General features: G+C 41.9%; 2 protein-coding genes across 2 annotated transcripts; one reads left to right on the forward strand and one right to left on the reverse strand.

The window, feature by feature from the left end:
* Nucleotides 1-4161: 4161 nt before the first annotated feature.
* Nucleotides 4162-19489, forward strand: LOC131930130 (uncharacterized; the record flags this gene model as incomplete). The annotated part of the gene is made up of 2 exons (XM_059286520.1): nt 4162-4408; nt 18963-19489. A coding segment is annotated over exon 2 (516 nt), but the record flags the coding sequence as incomplete, so codon positions are not given.
* LOC131930126 (uncharacterized) lies at nt 9171-16823 on the reverse strand. Its single transcript, XM_059286513.1, has 6 exons — nt 16406-16823; nt 14898-15088; nt 14257-14401; nt 10872-10960; nt 10279-10428; nt 9171-9585 (listed from the first exon to the last, which is right to left on the reverse strand). Exons 1-6 carry the CDS (start codon nt 16704-16706, stop codon nt 9256-9258), a joined length of 1206 nt encoding a protein of 401 aa, XP_059142496.1. The 5' UTR covers nt 16707-16823; the 3' UTR covers nt 9171-9255.
* Nucleotides 19490-20749: the final 1260 nt, after the last annotated feature.

Genomic DNA, 20749 nt, shown 5'->3' on the forward strand with positions numbered 1-20749 from the left:
CACAGTTGGCACGTGGGTCAAGACATGAAGACAATGCAATCTGAAACTAAATTTGACTTAATTGGATGCCTAATTGATTTTTTATGAATTAATTAAAATTTGGACCGAATTAGTAGGCATGTCTAGCCAACCACACCACACGCGTCATCAATAGCTGCGCCATCACGACCACGTAATGGCTGCGTTCAAAAACCATTGCGCGCCTACTGAACGTGATGTTCAGTAGGCGAGCAATGGTTTTTAGTCATGTAACTCTATTGTAAATAAAACATGTAAAGTACTGAAAAAAAAATTCATAAAAAACGTTTTAATAACAAGCTTTTATGTAATGATGCACTAAAAAGTAGAAAATAAATTATAGACTACTATTTAAATAACTATAAAGAAAAGCGTGGGTGTCTTCTTTAACATTAGTAAAGGTATCCAATAGATACTAAAGTGACCCACGCTTTTCTTTATAGTTATTTAAATAGTAGTCTATAATTTATTTTCTACTTTTTAGTGCATCATTACATAAAAGCTTGTTATTAAAACGTTTTTTATGATTTTTTTTTTTTTTACAAGCTTTTATTTAACTCACTTCCTCTGTCGACAGTCTGTCTGTCTAGACGGAAACGCAGGAGTGAAAATTCGGACAGTTCTACTTGACCGATACGATTCACAGATGGCACGTGGGTCAAGACATGAAGACAATGCAATCTGAAACTAAATTTGACTTAATTGGATGCCTAATTAATTTTTTATGAATTAATAAAAATTTGGACCGAATTAGTAGGCATGTCTAGCCAACCACACCACACGCGTCATCACCTTCAATAGCTGCGCCATCACGTAATGGCTGCGTTCAAAAACCATTGCGCGCCTACTGAACGTGATGTTCAGTAGGCGCGCAATGGTTTTTAGTCATGTAACTCTATTGTAAATAAAACATGTAAAGTACTGAAAAAAAAATTCATAAAAAACGTTTTAATAACAAGCTTTTATGTAATGATGCACTAAAAAGTAGAAAATAAATTATAGACTACTATTTAAATAACTATGAAGAAAAGCGTGGGTGTCTTCCTTAACATTAGTAAAGGTATCCAATAGATACTAAAGTGACCCACGCTTTTCTTTATAGTTATTTAAATAGTAGTCTATAATTTATTTTCTACTTTTTAGTGCATCATTACATAAAAGCTTGTTATTAAAACGTTTTTTATGAATTTTTTTTTTACAAGCTTTTATTTAACTCACTTCCTCTGTCTGTCGTCAGTCTAGACGGAAACGCAGGAGTGAAAATTCGGACAGTTCTACTTGACCGATACGATTCACAGTTGGCACGTGGGTCAAGACATGAAGACAATGCAATCTGAAACTAAATTTGACTTAATTGGATGCCTAATTAATTTTTTATGAATTAATAAAAATTTGGACCGAATTAGTAGGCATGTCTAGCCAACCACACCACACGCGTCATCACCTTCAATAGCTGCGCCATCACGTAATGGCTGCGTTCAAAAACCATTGCGCGCCTACTGAACGTGATGTTCAGTAGGCGCGCAATGGTTTTTAGTCATGTAACTCTATTGTAAATAAAACATGTAAAGTACTGAAAAAAAAATTCATAAAAAACGTTTTAATAACAAGCTTTTATGTAATGATGCACTAAAAAGTAGAAAATAAATTATAGACTACTATTTAAATAACTATGAAGAAAAGCGTGGGTGTCTTCCTTAACATTAGTAAAGGTATCCAATAGATACTAAAGTGACCCACGCTTTTCTTTATAGTTATTTAAATAGTAGTCTATAATTTATTTTCTACTTTTTAGTGCATCATTACATAAAAGCTTGTTATTAAAACGTTTTTTATGAATTTTTTTTTACAAGCTTTTATTTAACTCACTTCCTCTGTCTGTCGTCAGTCTAGACGGAAACGCAGGAGTGAAAATTCGGACAGTTCTACTTGACCGATACGATTCACAGTTGGCACGTGGGTCAAGACATGAAGACAATGCAATCTGAAACTAAATTTGACTTAATTGGATGCCTAATTAATTTTTTATGAATTAATAAAAATTTGGACCGAATTAGTAGGCATGTCTAGCCAACCACACCACACGCGTCATCACCTTCAATAGCTTCAATGGCTGCGTTCAAAAACCATTGCGCGCCTACTGAACGTGATGTTCAGTAGGCGCGCAATGGTTTTTAGTCATGTAACTCTATTGTAAATAAAACATGTAAAGTACTGAAAAAAAAATTCATAAAAAACGTTTTAATAACAAGCTTTTATGTAATGATGCACTAAAAAGTAGAAAATAAATTATAGACTACTATTTAAATAACTATAAAGAAAAGCGTGGGTGTCTTCCTTAACATTAGTAAAGGTATCCAATAGATACTAAAGTGACCCACGCTTTTCTTTATAGTTATTTAAATAGTAGTCTATAATTTATTTTCTACTTTTTAGTGCATCATTACATAAAAGCTTGTTATTAAAACGTTTTTTATGAATTTTTTTTTAAAAGTTTTGTGATGTGTGAATAATTTTGAAAAATTAAGCAATTCTGTTTAAATTTTGCCAGAGTTAAAAGCAGAACTGTGAAAGCGTCAACAACTTTGAGCATATTAATTTGTGTGGATTGGTAAAAATAATTCTGAACAACTCTTTGATTCTAGTTGTTAACTTTGATACTATAAGCTTAAAATTAATGTCTAGTTTTATACATTCAGGACATAGACCCACAAGAAAAAAATTAAAAGCCAGCACATTAGACATATAATTTTTAAAATAAGAGGTGATTGAAGAAGTTGTTTCTAATTTTAAATTGAAGTTTTTTGGTCCAGTTTATTGAGTTGTCTCCCATTGCCCATAACAACGTTAATTCGTGTCGTAAGGAATAAAATAAAAAGCTAGGCGCTAACAAAAATGTTCTAGCTCAGAGTAAGGAGTTTTTCTTCCAGACTTTTTTCTCGGGGGGGGGGGGGGGCACTTGATATTTTCGGGGTAGCGGTCAACATTTTCCGGGGGTGTGGGGGGGGGGGGGGCACAAGTAAAAGTATATGTTTGCTATATAAATTCCATCTCATTGGGGGGGGGGGGGGGCGGTAGACTTTCTTCGAAGAGATGCCTGGAAGAAACTCTGAGAGTATGTAGGCTGGTTTTGTAGAAATTTGTGGATATAATTTTGGCGTAAATATTTATAAAATTTTCTAAATATTCAACCAGAATTAAATAATTTTAATAATGGGGAGGGGGTGGGGGGATAAAAAACAACCGCTTCTGCTAGCCAATCCTTACTCAATCACAGTAGCGTAGCGAGGGGGGGGGGGGACCTTAGGGGGCGCCAAAATGGGTTGGAAAAATAAATTGAAAGGTTGAGGGGGGTGCAAATTGAAAGTTTGAGGGGGGGGGGGGTGCAAATCGAAACTTTGAGGGGGGGGGGGGGGTGCAAATCGAAAAGTTTGTCTCCGGGCGCCGGGAAGGGTCGCTACGCCTCTGCTCGATCATGAGGTTTAAACACGAGGTTTCAGCTTGCAACAAGACCTTCGTTATGGTGATGTAGGGACAAGTTTAGCAATTAAAAAAAAAGACAAGCCATATCTAAAACTGTATCAAGTCGGCCTAAAAAATATGAATAAAGAAAATCTTTGAGATTTAAAACATTTATCGCAACTAGATCTTAAAAACATTGGTGGTTGCCACTGGTTGGCATTCTAATTTCTAATTTCACATTTTTCTTATATAGTTGCCTCTCTCTCTCTATACATATATATATATATATATATATATATATATATATATATATATATATATATATATATATATATATATATATATATATATATATATATATACCAACCTCTGCTGCCTAATTAATACTGAATGTTTATAAAAAGGTGAACCCAAATTAATCTAATGATAATGTTTGAATGAATTGAAAATAGTACTTTTAAAATTCCCCATCTCATATGAAGAATCTATTCTCTCCTCGTGATGTAACCATTTATTTTTTTAAGTCCGTAAAATAAAATAAAAAAATTTAAAAATCTAAAAAGTTATAGCGCCCCGCAGACGTGAGGTACACCGTGCACGGTGTAAGCGATGAAAAGTTCCAGCAATTTTTTTTCCCTGCCTAGGGTTCCTGAGGTCGCACGTAGACTGGCGTAAGACGATGAGAGGCTGTGAGCGCCGGGCGGGGATTCTACGTGAGTAAGTGTCGACTGGGCGGAGACAGGGCCAGCTCTCTACTCTGTGGGTCAAACCAAGTTTTATCCGTTTGATTTTTTTCCCCTATATTTTCGTGCAAGATGTCTTGACCAAAGGAAACGTTCGTTTAGTGGAAAGTTTAGTCAAAGTTTTTCAGTGATCGGACAATGTAAACATTTCGTCTGGGCAGACGATCGAGTTGAAGAATAAAAACGTAAGTACACAGGCGATGAAGACGTAACTGTTGCATGATGGGAAATGTTTGGATTGACTTTGTGACTTGTGAGAAGTCGGTTTTTTTTTTTTTCGCGAAGTGACGACGAACAAAGCGTTTGTAGTCATCTATTTTTATCGCACAATTTTTACAAGTTTTGAACCAGATTTAAAAACAACTGTTTGCAAATATGCCAACAAAGGTGTTACTAAATCAGAAAATGTTTGGTATTTGAGATAAAATATGAAAATATAATGAGATTAGTGTTGTGAGATTAAAGTTGTCAAAGATGCATTTCATGGTGTTTTAATTACTGGATACTGCTAAACTATTGACAATGCTGTTCCATTGAATGGGTTAAAATGGGGGTTGGTTCACTAAGAATAAGTGAAGTTGATTTTGTTAGATTGTAAAGATTATGGTTTAGTGAAACTGATTTAGTGAGACCGAGTGAAGTTGATTGGGAAAGTGATTGTTAACCTTGTGAGACCGAGTAATACTGATCTTGTAAAGCTCAACAACTAGTTGAGGCCAGTGATGGTAGCACGTTAACCCCTTGATCTTGTAACAGTAAAACCCCCTGATGTTGGCCTAGTAAAACCCCCTGATGTTGGCCTAGTAAAGCCCTTTGATGTTGTCCTAGTAAAGTCCCTTTGTATTGGCTTAGTAAAGCATCATGATGTTGGCCTAGTAAAACCCCCTGATATTGGCCTAGTAAAACCCCCTGATGTTGGCCTAGTAAAACCCCCTGATGTTGGCCTAGTAAAGCCCCCTGATGTTGGCCTAGTAAAACCCCCTGATGTTGGCCTAGTAAAACCCCCTGATGTTGGCCTAGTAAAGCCCTTTGAATGTTGGCATAGTAAAGCCCTTTGATGTTGGCATAGTAAAGCCCTTTGATCTTGGCCTAGTAAAGCCCCTTGATCTTGGCAGAGTAAACCCCCTTGATATTGGCCTAAGTTAAGCCCCTTGATGTTGGCCTAGTAAAGCTCTTTGATGTTGGCCTAGTAAAGCGCCTTTGTTGGCCTAGTAAAGCCCTTTGATGTTGACCTATTAAAGCCCCTTGATTTTGGCCTAGTTTAAAGCCTTGATGTTTGTCTAGTAAAATAAATGACTTTTTAAAAAACAAAACCCTATAGATTCAAACAATTTGTTATACTAATAACATAGACATAACACGTCTACAGTTGGGAAACATCCAAACACGTTAAAGTAAAAAAAAAATCACATTACTAAGAATTTGAACTCACAAAGACGATAACCCAAGTTACTGTCCCAATGATATTTAACAATCATAACTCATTTGTAAACAATCCTAAGTATGTTTCAAATCTCGGCTCTCAAAAGAAATACAACTGACACTGATACTGTAATTTTGACCAACTGAAACCCAGCCTTTTATTCACTGTGCCGCTGTTATCAAGATGTTTTTATTTTGGCTCCCCGCTCTTTACGGCAAGCAACTGGTTGTAAACAAGGGTCAGATACTCGCGACCTTAGAGGGGAGGTACAGGCAACAGGGGGGGGAGGTGCCAGCGGTAGGAGGGGGGGGGGGGCAGGGAAGAAAGCCGAAAGCCGGAGTGAGTGTGTTTCTTTGTTCGCCAGTTCTCTCCCTGCCGGTCACATGACATGAGCCGAATATGCCACGTCTTGCACGGTTCAGATTTCGCCGCCTTGAAGAACTCGGGGCCGTTAGCACTAGCCCAGTTTATGTGCGGGGTCGGACAACCCCCCGTCCCTCGCTTCTGCCCCCCCCCCCCCCCCCCCCATCACTAGTGCATGACTTGCATCTGCTGTGAACTCGCAAGTTTGTAAATAATACAATCAAAGCGCTCGAACTAGACACAACATTACATAATTAAAGCTGTTTCATAATAACACATCATTATAGTTTTTACATTCTGTTATGAAACTACATACAATTACTTATTAAATACATTCAATAATTAAGTAGGCAATTATGTAATTAAAAAAAGTAGTGCCTAGATGTGCTTTAACTTATCTAATTACTCAAATAGTTATATAATGACATACACCCGTGTATTATTACTATTTATTACTAACATACACTATTACATGCTTACACACCACTGTGTAGTTATATTCAGCATAGCATATTTCATACACTAATACATGATTACACACTGCTATAGGCTATAATTACACCTAAAACTAACGATACGAAACCATTATGAGACATGCGTGTTCCAAAAACAATGATGACTTGAGTAAATCATTATACTTGTTCTAGAACTGTTTAGAATAAACAGCAGTATGAACTGGGTTTTGTTACAATAGTACTGACTTACAAAAGTACTGACACATTGTTACAATAGTACTGACTTACAACAGTACTGACACATTGTTACAATAGTACTGACTTACAACAGTACTGACACATTGTTACAATAGTACTGACTTACAACAGTACTGGCACATTGTTACAATAGCACTGACTTACAACAGTACTGACACATTGTTACAATAGTACTGACTTACAACAGTACTGACACTCTCCATGGAAGGTCTGTTTTAAATGGCCTCTTTGAAGTCTACTCTAAACGTAGCCCCACTCAAGAAAATAAAAGGGCTCACAATTTCCGTAGGGATCGGAAACATCAATGGTACCACAAGCTCGTTACTTTATAAGTAGGGCTAGTTGACGTTAGATCACTTAATAAGTAGGGCCTTTTGACGTTAGATCACTTAATAAGTAGGGCTAGTTGACGTTAGATCACTTAATAAGTAAAGCCTTTTGACGTTAGATCACTTAATAAGTAGGTCTAGTTGATGTTAGATCACTTTATAAGTAGGGCCTTTTGACGTTAGATCACTTTATAAGTAGGGCCTTTTGACGTTAGATCACTTAATAAGTAGGGCTAGTTGACGTTAGATCACTTAATAAGTAGGTCTAGTTGATGTTAGATCACTTAATAAGTAGGGCTAGTTGACGTTAGATCACTTAATAAGTAGGGCCTTTTGATGTTAGATCACTTTATAAGTAGGGCTAGTTGACGTTAGATCACTTAATAAGTAGGTCTAGTTGATGTTAGATCACTTTATAAGTAGGGCCTTTTGACGTTAGATCACTTTATAAGTAGGGCCTTTTGACGTTAGATCACTTTATAAGTAGGGCTAGTTGACGTTAGATCACTTTATAAGTAGGGCCTTTTGACGTTAGATCACTTTATAAGTAGGGCTAGTTGACGTTAGATCACTTTATAAGTAGGGCTAGTTGACGTTAGATCACTTTATAAGTAGGGCCAGTTGATGTTAGATCACTTTATAAGTATGGCTAGTTGATGTTAGATCACTTGGATTAAGGTATCTCAGTATTTGAGTTAAATGTCTGGACATCGAGATGGGTTGGGAGGGGGCATCACCAGGCAGCATGTGATCCACATATTATAATGTGAGCGCCGAGCGAGTCAGTCGAGGGTGCCGCCAGAAACGTGTACTCATCAAAGCACGAGCCTCGGCGATGGCACCGACGCTCTAAATACCTGACATTGTTATCGTCTGCTTCAGGGGTATCCGCTGTTACACAACCTCTCGGCTCTGTTGGTTTAACCGTACCCTTGCATGCTTTACAGCTCTATTTCTGTAGAGAAACTAGCAGTATTAATCCCAACATTCAGTCTAGCCCTAGTCTAAATACAAACTTAACACTTAAGTTTAGATTTATCGTCAACTACAGCGCTTGTATTCAGGTTAGAGTTTAAGTTCCGTATAGATTATGGTAGCACCAAGATACAATGGTGCAAGAGTCACGACAAACCAGACGTCTATGTTTACTATTTCTTTTTCCGGTGATTGAGTAATAAAACACCCGTTTTAAATATTCAGGCAATTGAATGGCTTGAGTTTGCCCTTGAAATTTGTAATTTTTTTTTTCGTTCTTTGTTTAGAAATTTTCCAAACTAGATTTGGAAACTGAGCGTCTCACTCCACCACTCCAAAAGTTTTGCATTTTCTGTTTGGTGTCACCCATCTCCTCTACCAGGGGTGGGCTGGCGGTGACAGTCCATCTTTGCCATCGAGTGTTTACTTTTAACTAGACACAACATTGTACTTGATTGTACTCTCTTATCAGAATTTATTTAAATGGGATTTAGATATATGTTTAGATTAGTGATTAAAGTAACAAATTACAAGGACGCATATTTCGGTTGTGTTCTAAGTTGTATTCTGCTTGCGTTTGTTGTTTTGATTTAAGTGTAAACTTTGAATATAATTAGGTTTATTCTGTTAATATTTTTTAAAAAATGTTTTAATAGTTTTAAAGTAAAGATTGTGCATTTGTTAAGGTTTATATTATCAGTTTTTCTTCCAGACCAGACTTTATTCTCAGGGGGGGGGGGGGGGGGCGCACTGGTAAAAATGTTTTCTATATAAATTCCAGTTCGTTCGAGGGGAGAGGGGCGGTAGACTTTCTTCGGTGGGGGGGGGGGCTTTGCCCCTCCGAAAAGATGCCTGGAAGAAACTGTTTATAATTAAATTAAAACCGTTTAGTGATATAAGCAAGATATTTGGTTGTGTAGACTTTGTGCACGGTGATATAGACATCCAATGGCTACCTGCGTGACAGCAGCAAGTTGCACGTATGTGCAATTTAAAGTATTATTTCAACATTTACTTCAGCTGAAAGTGAAGTGGGTGATAAAGGTAGGGGGCGGGACAGGGTGGGGGGGGGGGGGGGGGAAAGAAGGTTGATGATCATACATGGCCTTGAGCACACATCAATGATGGTTTTTGGTGTATTTTATTTGATTGTTTCGATTGTTTCTATTATTTTTATTTCTATTATTTTGATAAAAAAAACAACTACATATAACATCGAGCAGTAAAACCTAATGCTGCTGGTCTAAAACGTCGTCTACTAAATACTTCCGGTTCTCCAACAGAAAGTTTACAAAAATGTGAGCTTTGACGTCATTGAGACCTTTCCCGAAGTGGGTTCCGTCATAGCTCATCACCCCCTCAGTCAGGTTGAAAAAGTCAACCACGGGAACTCCCCGTTTTTCCATGACTCCGCGTATGACTCTGTTGTAGAATTTCATATGATCGGACTGCTGCGCTGTATTGAGTCCACTTTTGAGCAGTCCTGGGGCGTGTGGGGTCATCCAGATGACCTTAGGCCAAGGTGACATTGACATCAGCTCAAAAATTGGGTTAAGAACCTAGAGAAACAAATCAAGTGACGGTAATGAGGATAATATTTTTTTTAAAGTATCCTTGTGACCAACATTGGACAGCTACAAATGAGTAGTATTGACATATATTTAGGAAGATAAAGTAGGTCTAATTTCTTCTTCGTTCTTAATTTTAATGTTGGAAGGGATTCCCTCCAACACAATTATTTCGTGTCAACTGGTAATGCGCCATTGAGGCCATTGACTCCGATTTCCGCCTGCTTTTCTTTTTGGATTTGCTTTGTCCAACCAAGAACTAACTACAAGGCAGCAGTTGTTTGATTTTGGAGTTTTCTCTCTTAGAAGAGTTACTGTTAGCAGCTATCTATAGTATTCTATAGTAGGGGTCTCCAAACTACGGCCCGCGGGCCGGATGCGGCCCGCGAAGTCCTCTCATCCGGCCCGCGGAGATCTTTTTGTCCAAGGAAAAATCGTTTGTTGGTGATGGCTGAGGAACTTTGCCCAGAAAAATCAAAGACATGCCTGGAAGAAACTGGCCCCCAAACTGAAATTGATAGTTAATGCGGCCCTCGGACTGAAAAGTTTGGAGACCCCTGTAATCTATAGCCTCGTCTGCCTGGTACAGCAACAATGAGCTTAACCGACCCGACCACATAAAGTAACTGACGGCCAACAAGGCCTTATGCTGATTGGACGAACGACGATCACGTGTAGCCGTACCTTAGTCAATATAAGCTCGTGATCCAGCCCGTCGTGCATCCCAATACCAAAGACGAAGAGCGAATTGTTTTTGCCACTCAGCTCCCCCATGGCCTCTAGGATGTTCGCAATCTGACTGACACTCCAGAGTTCCACAATCTTGAGCCGAACCTAGAGCAAGGTCGGTGTTTTGGTCACAATATGACAAATACATGTGACGTGACGCGATCAAGTGGCATGTCCCGTGAAGCGTGACCACCACCAAATGTCATGCTCCCTGAGGTGTGACCTCCACCAAATGTCATGTTATCCGGACTTTGACCACCAACAAATGTCATGATTTCTGATGTTTGACCATCACCAAATGTCATGTTCCCTGAGGTGTGACCACAACCAAATGTCATGTTAACTGAGGTGTGACCCCCCACCAAATGTCATGTTCCCTGAGGTGTGACCACCACTAAATGTCATGTTCCCTGAGGTGTGACCCCCCACCAAATGTCATGTTCCCTGAGGTGTGACCCCCCACCAAATGTCATGTTCCCTGATGCGTGACCACCACCAAATGATATGTTCCCTGATGACCCCCACCAAATGTCATGTTCCCTGCCTACCTTTCTCCCACAGTTGTGGGTATCCCGCTGGATCACCCCGGAACATTCGCTGAAGTACATGTAGTAGCGGTCACACTTTGCTTGCATGTCTGTAACAGAGTGGAGCAATTTTTTAGAAACTGTTCAGACGAAGTTCCATAAGGAGTTAGTACTAAAAGGTGTCCAGGGAGCCAGATAGTAAGATAGGATGGCATGATTAAAATGTGATAAAATTGCGTAAATATGTTTTGACCCCGGACGCTGCAAGGCCTCGCTATGGTCTAGAATTAAAATTTGTTTCATAGGTTTATTCTATAACTTGACACACTGACAGCGACTATTTGAATGTATAGCAACTAAACTGACGCCCCACCTAGCCAATGTCGTAGAGACCCATTCCGACTCCCCGGGCGTATTTTCCAGTAGAACCACCTACCTCCAGACGTATTGTCCACTAGAACCACCTACCTCCAGACATATTGTCCACTAGAACCACCTACCTCGAGGCGTATTGTCCTCTAGAACCACCTACCTCGAGACGTATTGTCCTGTAGAACCACCTACCTCGAGGCGTATTGTCCACTAGAACCACCTACCTCCAGACGTATTGTCCACTAGAACCACCTACCTCGAGACATATTGTCCACTAGAACCACCTACCTGGAGACGTATTGTCCAGTAGAACCACCTACCTCGTATTGTCCACTAGAACCACCTACCTCCAGACATATTGTCCACTAGAACCACCTACCTCGAGGCGTATTGTCCACTAGAACCACCTACCTCGGGACATATTGTCCACTAGAACCACCTACCTCGAGGCGTATTGTCCACTAGAACCACCTACCTCGTATTGTCCACTAGAACCACCTACCTCCAGACATATTGTCCTCTAGAACCACCTACCTCGAGACGTATTGTCCACTAGAACCACCTACCTCGAGGCGTATTGTCCACTAGAACCACCTACCTCCAGACATATTGTCCTCTAGAACCAACTACCTCGAGACGTATTGTCCACTAGAACCACCTACCTCCAGACGTATTGTCCACTAGAACCACCTACCTCGTATTGTCCACTAAATCCACCTACCTCGAGACGTATTGTCCACTAGAACCACCTACCTCGAGACGTATTGTCCTCTAGAACCACCTACCTCGTATTGTCCACTAGAACCACCTACCTCGAGACGTATTGTCCTCTAGAACCACCTACCTCGTATTGTCCACTAGAACCACCTACCTCGTATTGTTTACTAGAACCACCTACCTCGAGACGTATTGTCCTCTAGAACCACCTACCTCGAGACGTATTGTCCACTAGAACCACCTACCTCGTATTGTCCACTAGAACCACCTACCTCGAGACGTATTGTCCACTAGAACCACCTACCTCGAGGCGTATTGTCCTCTAGAACCACCAACCTCGAGACGTATTGTCCACTAGAACCACCTACCTCGTATTGTCCACTAGAACCACCTACCTCGTATTGTCCACTAGAACCACCTACCTCGAGGCGTATTGTCCTCTAGAACCACCTACCTCGAGGCGTATTGTCCACTAGAACCACCTACCTCGTATTGTTTACTAGAACCACCTACCTCATGACGTATTGTCCACTAGAACCACCTACCTCGAGGCGTATTGTCCTCTAGAACCACCTACCTCGAGGCGTATTGTCCACTAGAACCACCTACCTCGTATTGTTTACTAGAACCACCTACCTCATGACGTATTGTCCACTAGAACCACCTACTTCGAGACGTATTGTCCTCTAGAACCACCTACCTCGTATTGTTTACTAGAACCACCTTCCTCGAGACGTATTGTCCACTATAACCACCTACCTCGAGACGTATTGTCCTCTAGAAACACCTACCTCGAGGCGTATTGTCCACTAGAACCACCTACCTCGAGGTGTATTGTCCACTAGAGCCACCTACCTCGAGGCGTATTGTCCACTAGAACCACCTACCTCGAGGCGTATTGTCCACTAGAACCACCTACCTCGAGGTGTATTGTCCACTAGAGCCACCTACCTCGAGGTGTATTGTCCACTAGAGCCACCTACCTCGAGGTGTATTGTCCACTAGAGCCACCTACCTCGAGGTGTATTGTCCACTAGAGCCACCTACCTCGAGGTGTATTGTCCACTAGAACCACCTACCTCGTATTGTCCACTAGAACCACCTACCTCGAGACGTATTGTCCTCTAGAAACACTTACCTCGAGGCGTATTGTCCACTAGAACCACCCACCTCGAGGTGTATTGTCCACTAGAGCCACCTACCTCGAGGCGTATTGTCCACTAGAACCACCTACCTCGAGGCGTATTGTCCACTAGAACCACCTACCTCGAGGCGTATTGTCCACTAGAACCACCTACCTCGAGGCGTATTGTCCACTAGAACCACCTACCTCGAGGCGTATTGTCCACTAGAACCACCTACCTCGAGGCGTATTGTCCACTAGAACCACCTACCTCGAGGCGTATTGTCCACTAGAACCACCTACCTCGAGGCGTATTGTCCACTAGAACCACCTACCTCGAGACGTATTGTCCACTAGATCCACCTACCTCGAGACGTATTGTCCACTAGAACCACTTACCTCGAGACGTATTGTCCACTAGAACCACCTACCTCGAGACGTATTGTCCACTAGAACCACCTACCTCGAGACGTATTGTCCACTAGAACCACCTACCTCGAGACGTATTGTCCACTAGAACCACCTACCTCGAGGCGTATTGTCCACTAAAACCACCTACCTCGAGGCGTATTGTCCACTAGAACCACCTACCTCGAGACGTATTGTCCACTAGAACCACCTACCTCGAGACGTATTGTCCACTAAAACCACCCACCTCGAGGCGTATTGTCCACTAGAACCACCTACCTCGAGACGTATTGTCCACTAGAACCACCTACCTCGAGGCGTATTGTCCACTAGAACCACCTACCTCGAGGTGTATTGTCCACTAGAGCCACCTACCTCGAGGTGTATTGTCCACTAGAACCACCTACCTCGAGACGTATTGTCCTGTAGAACCACCTACCTCGTATTGTCCACTAGAACCACCTACCTCGAGACGTATTGTCCACTAGAACCACCTACCTCGAGGCGTATTGTCCACTAGAACCACCTACCTAGAGACATATTGTCCACTAGAACCAACTACCTCGAGGCGTATTGTCCTCTAGAGCCACCTACCTCGAGGCGTATTGTCCACTAGAACCACCTACCTCGAGACGTATTGTCCACTAGAACCACCTACCTCGAGGCGTATTGTCCACTAGAACCACCTACCTAGAGACATATTGTCCACTAGAACCACCTACCTCGAGGCGTATTGTCCTCTAGAGCCACCTACCTCGAGGCGTATTGTCCTCTAGAGCCACCTACCTCGAGGCGTATTGTCCATGAGAACATCATCCCTCAGGAGACCCAGCACCGACAAGGCGACCTGACGCATCAAAGAGTCTCCAACAAAGTAGATGGTCAGGTTGGCCAGGAGAAGACACACTTCCTGTCTGGACAACAGCTTCACCTAATGGGGTCAAGGGAAAATTTTGTTCAACAGTTCATGGTTGGTTAGGGTTAGGCCAAGTCAAGGTCAAGGGTACAATTGTGTTGGACTAAATATAGATAGGCGTGCGGTTGTGTTAGATATAGGCAGACGTACAGTTGTGTTAGACTAAAAATAGAAAGGTGTACTGTTGTGTTAGATTTATCACTGACCTGATACCTGGGGTTGTCAGGGACCCCTGTATAACTGACCTGGGATTGTGAGGGACCCCTGTATAACTGACCTGACACCTGGGGTTGTCAGGGACCCCTGTATAACTGACCTGACACCTGGGGATGTCAGGGACCCCTGTTTAACTGACCTGACACCTAGGGTTGTTAGGGACCCCCGAATGACTGAACTGACACCTGGGGATGTCAGGGACCCATGTTTAACTGACCTGACACCTGGGGTTGTTAGGGACCTCCGAATGACTGACCTGACACCTGGGGATGTCAGGGACCCCTGTATAACTGACCTGACACCTGGGGTTGTCAGGGACCCATGTCGCTAGCTCAGCGTGGATTTGTTGCCTCATATCGTAGCAGCGCGGACACCGACAGTGCTCTACTGACTTGGCCACGCAGGTCTTCTCCCAGCAACAGGGCGTTGACCCGCTGGGGTTGCACACGGCCCTACCCCACCACAGTCCTGGGAAGTTGACGTCACCTACAGGAGGACGCGGGCGTGGATTTAGATTAGGGGGGGTATCTGTCCCGTGGGTCTCTGTCCCTTGGGTCTCTGTCCCGTGGGTCTCTGTCCCGTGGGTCTCTGTCCCGTGGGTCTCTGTCCCGTGGATCTCTGTCCCTTGGGTCTCTGTCCGTGGGTCTCTGTCCCGTGGGTCTCTGTCCTGTGGTATTCTGAACCCGTGGGTCTCTGTCCCGTGGATCTCTGTCCCGTGGGTCTCTGTCCCGTGGGTCTCTGTCCCGTGGGTCTCTGTCCCGTGGGTCTCTGTCCCGTGGGTCTCTGTCCCGTGGTATTCTGTCCCTTGGGTCTCTGTCCTGTGGTATTCTGTCCCGTGGGTCTCTGTCCTGTGGTATTCTGTCCCGTGGGTCTCTGTCCCGTGGGTCTCTGTCCCGTGGGTCTCTGTCCCGTGGGTCTCTGTCCTGTGGTATTCTGTCCCGTGGGTCTCTGTCACGTGGGTCTCTGTCCCGTGGGTCTCTGTCCCGTGGGTCTCTGTCCCGTGGGTCTCTGTCCTGTGGTATTCTGTCCCGTGGGTCTCTGTCCCGTGGGTCTCTGTCCCGTGGGTCTCTGTCCCGTGGGTCTCTGTCCCATGGGTCTCTGTCCCGTGGGTCTCTGTCCCGTGGGTCTCTGTCCCGTGGTTCTCTGTCCCGTGGGTCTCTGTCCCGTGGGTCTCTGTCCTGTGGTATTCTGTCCCGTGGGTCTCTGTCCTGTGGGTCTCTGTCCCGTGGGTCTCTGTCCCGTGGGTCTCTTTCCCGTGGGTCTCTGTCCCATGGGTCTCTGTCCCGTGGGTCTCTGTCCCGTGAGTCTCTGTCCCGTGGGTCTCTGTCCCGTGGGTCTCTGTCCCGTGGGTCTCTGTCCCGTGGTCTCTGTGCTGTGGTATTCTGTCCCGTGGGTCTCTGTCCCGTGGGTCTCTGTCCTGTGGTATTCTGTCCCGTGGGTCTCTGTCACGTGGGTCTCTGTCCCGTGGGTCTCTGTCCCGTGAGTCCCTGTCCCGTGGGTCTCTGTCCCGTGGGTCTCTGTCCCGTGGGTCTCTGTCCCGTGGGTCTCTGTCTCGTGCGTCTCTGTCCTGTGGTATTCTGTCCCGTGGGTCTCTGTCCCGTGGGTCTCTGTCCCGTGGGTCTCTTTCCCGTGGGTCTCTTTCCCGTGGGTCTCTGTCCCGTGACTAATAATTTCCTGCAGACGTATACCAAGACTCATGACGCCATTTTTTACCCGTTCGTGATATGTCTATGTATATACTACACCTCATGTCTTGTCTGTCTAGATACCACACCTCATGTCATGTCTGTCTAGACAACTCACCACACTTCATGTCATCTCGCTGTAAACCCGCCGGAAACTTGTGATACGCTCTGGTTCTGCTGAGGAAATCTTCTATTTCTTGCAGCTGGTCTAATGTAAAGTTGTTCTGTACCCAGTGGCCCCTGGTCATTTCCTGGCTGACATTCGTGCATGAAACTTCTAACCGGTTGAGCGAGTCATCGTAAGATTTGGGAACTGGTTCCCTGAATTTGACCGATCCTCCCCAAAGCAGATGCTGACCGATCAATAGCAGACACAAGACGACGAATAACACAGATGTTGTAACCACCTGATATATCATCTTCTTGGAAATATTAGAATCTAGGTTTTATTTCCGGAGAGGCATACAAGGGTCATTTTTCTCAGAACTTTTCCGGAGGATATTTGTATTAAACTTACAATTTTTCAAGACAACTTCACTTAGATCTAGATCTAGTTACGCCAAGTTTGTTTAAAACTTTTACTTACAAGAACATTGTGAAAAAAAAATCATATTTTAATTAATTTAATGTACACAATCAAGTTTTTAGAACCACATTGGATTTAATAAATGTATCTCGGGAGTATTTCCGGTGGAAGCCATTCTAAATCTAGATAAAATATTTATTAAAGAAATGTAATAAATATATGGATCTATTCTAATAGATACATATACATCTGCATGTGTGTCTAGATACCACCTAAATCTACCTGCTAATCATTGTTTGCAAAATGGAAATAAAAACACATAAAAAACAAATACCATGAAATTTTATTTGAAATCTATAAGAGAGGGCTTTTCAGGAAGCGGAAATAATTATTAAGTTAAAATGTGGATTGTGTGTAGCAGTTAATGAGTTAATGTTAGCAAAAAAATAAATACTAAAAACGTTTTAATAACAAAAAAAAAAAAAATGTTCTTCTTTTTTGTGCATCATTATATAAAAGCTTGTTATAACTGTGTTTTTATTTAATTTTTAAACGCCAAAATGAACCTACCGAACGTAGATGTTATAAAATTTGTACTTTATTTAGAAACTTTAATTAATTCGTAAAAAATAAATTAAGTATTTAATTAAATCAAGTTTTATGATAATGTCACATTGCAATGTCATCGAGTCTTGAAGTTAAGGCAGAGTTATTTTTACTAATATCTAGAAACTTGTGGAAAAGAACACCATTTTTACTTTCTCGTATATACGAAGTATAGAGAAAGTATTGTAATCGTGCACAAAAATCACTTGAAATTTTAACAATTTTCATCGTATTACACCTCAGTCCTTCATCACATCCGAAGTATAGAGGACTTATTTTAATCGGGCAAAAATTATCAATCCAGATTTATCAAAATTAAGAGGTTTTATGCGTAATCCAGTCTGAAAAACTGGGCTTTGCAATTCTGTCCGTATGTCTGTGTGTGTGTCTGTCTGTGTGTAAACACGATTACTTGAGTACCGTTACAGCTAGGTTGATGAAATTTCATATATAAGTATTTTATCAAAATCGTAGATCCGTATCAACTTTTGAGCGATTTCCGATAACCGGAAGTGGTACTTTTTCTACTTTGAATTTTTCAAAAGCCTATAACTTGAGTTCTATTTCAGATAGATAAATGAAATTTGATATGTAAGTAGAAGATCTAATTCTCTACCTTCTGTTAAATTTTGAGTAATTTCCGTTTATCGGAAGTACTTATTTACGCTACTTCCGATTTCTCAAAAACGCATGTAAATTTATAAAGTACTAATAATATTGCGCACTATTATGCACATCTTTAATTAGCGTTCACTTGGTGTGCATTTCTTTTTTCTACGAGATTATATTCTATTTTTAAAAATTTGAGTATTTAAAATGGATTAAAAATCATGTCTAGAAGTCTATATCCCGAGTTGCCACCCCCGAAGTGTTATATTAGAATATTCGAGAAAGTTTAGGGGAGATCACTCCCGGTTTATTTATGTGATGAAATGCACCAGGATTTTTTAAAAATCATGTTATTTTTCGAGGAAGCGCAGTTACAACTATGGAGTCCAGTGATTTGGAAGGCCCACGATGTACTCTTAAAAAAAATGTCAAAAAGTCTTTTGAATACACTGACTTTGACTTAGTCCTCTTTTCTCCTCAACCAAAATCTTCCACTGTTCTACATCCCCGGTTGTATTTTGCAGTCTCTGAAGACATCTATGCGGTCTTTAGTTACTCAAGAAAATTAAGTTTCAAAACTGTCTTTTGCCTGTGGGGGGGGGGGGGGGAGGGGGAGATTCCACTCAAACGCCTGACATTACTAAATATTAAATAGCACGATGATCACTTGGGAAGAGTTAAAATAAATAAATCTTGCACACGGTAATTCCGAGACGGTCACCGTTGCCATGGCAAATATATTTTCTGAAAAATACCAGATGCATGGAAATATTTGACCTTAAGTACCCTAACTTAAACACACTAAAATTAATTTTTAAAATACTTATTAATTAATAATTTACTTTCGGTAGCCTAACCTTTTTAACATGGTCTACCGTTGCGAATAGAAAATGTTCACCTTGAAACATGACCATATTCTTACTTAAACTTTCAGGTCCATAAAAGATGGCCTCATCAGTGGACACGTTATACCAACCCAACCAGCTGCTCAACTGGATGTACCTGACCCTAGCTGACCAGCCCCTGCATCAACACGGCGGCCACATTAGCCCCAGCCTCTACAGCAGCGTGACCAACAGCAGCTCCTCCGGGGCGACTGACCTCTGGCTGAGTGACCACTACCACCACTCACCCGGCCTCGGGAGTTCCGGAAACCATTCCTTGTCCTCTTGCAGCGCTAGGTACCTCGCCAGCAACCTCCAGTCGCTGACCAATGGGAATATCTCTTCCATGGCGAACGCCAGCTTAACCAATGGCGGAGGCTCTGCCATACCCAGCGGGAGTTTTGTGAACAGCAATATCCAATCGTTGCACTCGCTGAGCAACCGCAACACCAACTCGCCCCTGTCTAGCATGATCAACGTGAACAATCTGCTCAAGGTCAATGGGTTGTCCAATCAGAATAATTGTTACACAGAGTCATGGTCAAGCCATCAACACGATTATAACAGTTTGAATTCGGTAAGTAAAATTTCATTGGTCGGTTACAGTGGCGTAGCCATAAATAATTCATGAGAGGGGTTTTAAAATTTTCAATATATATATATATATATATATATATATTATATATATATATATATATATATATATATATATATATATATATATATATATATATATATATGCCCTGAATACTTTAAGCCATTTCAGTGTTCTATCAAACCATAATAATTAAACTAAGGTGTAATCCACCCAGTTGATGGAAAGCAGAAGAACAGAGTTTCTTTCAGGCAAAGCCCCCCCCCCCCCCCCCCCCGAAAAAATTTACCGCCCCCCCCCCCCCGAACGAAATGAAATTTATATAATTTATATAGAAAATATATACTTTTAACAGTGTCCGCCCCCCCCCCACCCCAAAGAAAGTCTACCGCCCCCCCCCCCCCGAAAATTTCTAGTGCCCCCCCCCCCCCCCCGAGAAAAAAGTCTGGAAGAAACACTGCAGAAGAAATAGTATTTTCCATTATAAAATGTGTACTTATGGAAACCACACATTTTCTGGGGACATGGTATCAAGTATGTTGTCGGGGATAGATTTAATAAAAGCAGAGGACTAGAGTAACCAACATACTGCCGTATAATGAACAAAATCAAAACACACATTTGGTCAAAGATATTCATGAATTAGCGTGACTTAGAACCAAAATTTGGGCTGAAATTTGTCGAAAAAGTAAATAATAAACTAATTATCAAACACAAAGCTTTATTAAATTAATTTTTTTTTTAGAAATATAAAAATAGAAAATAAAAAAAAAGGAAATAGAAAAATAGATTAAAATGGCGAGAGGTGGGGGGGGGTATAGATTGGTTTTAGATAAAATTAAAACCAACAAAAAGTAAGGTTTAATGGCTAAATACTGGTAATAAAAGGAATAGAGGGGAAGCAGGGAATAGAGGGAGGGGAAGCAGGGAATAGAGGGAGGGGAAGATAGAAGCAGGGAATAGAGGGAGGGGAAGATAGAAGCAGGGAATAGAGGGAGGGGAAGATAGAAGCAGGGAATAGAGGGAGGGGAAGATAGAAGCAGGGAATAGAGGGAGGGGAAGATAGAAGCAGGGAATAGAGGGAGGGGAAGATAGAAGCAGGGAATAGAGGGAGGGGAAGATAGAAGCAGGGAATAGAGGGAGGGGAAGATAGAAGCAGGGAATAGAGGGAGGGGAAGATAGAAGCAGGGGAATAGAGGGAGGGGGAAGATAGAAGCAGGAATAGAGGGAGGGGAAGATAGA

The sequence above is a fragment of the Physella acuta genome, unplaced genomic scaffold, assembly GCF_028476545.2.
Source record: "Physella acuta isolate Inbredline_101_S28 unplaced genomic scaffold, ASM2847654v3 ptg001723l, whole genome shotgun sequence".
NCBI classification, from domain to species: domain Eukaryota; kingdom Metazoa; phylum Mollusca; class Gastropoda; family Physidae; genus Physella; species Physella acuta.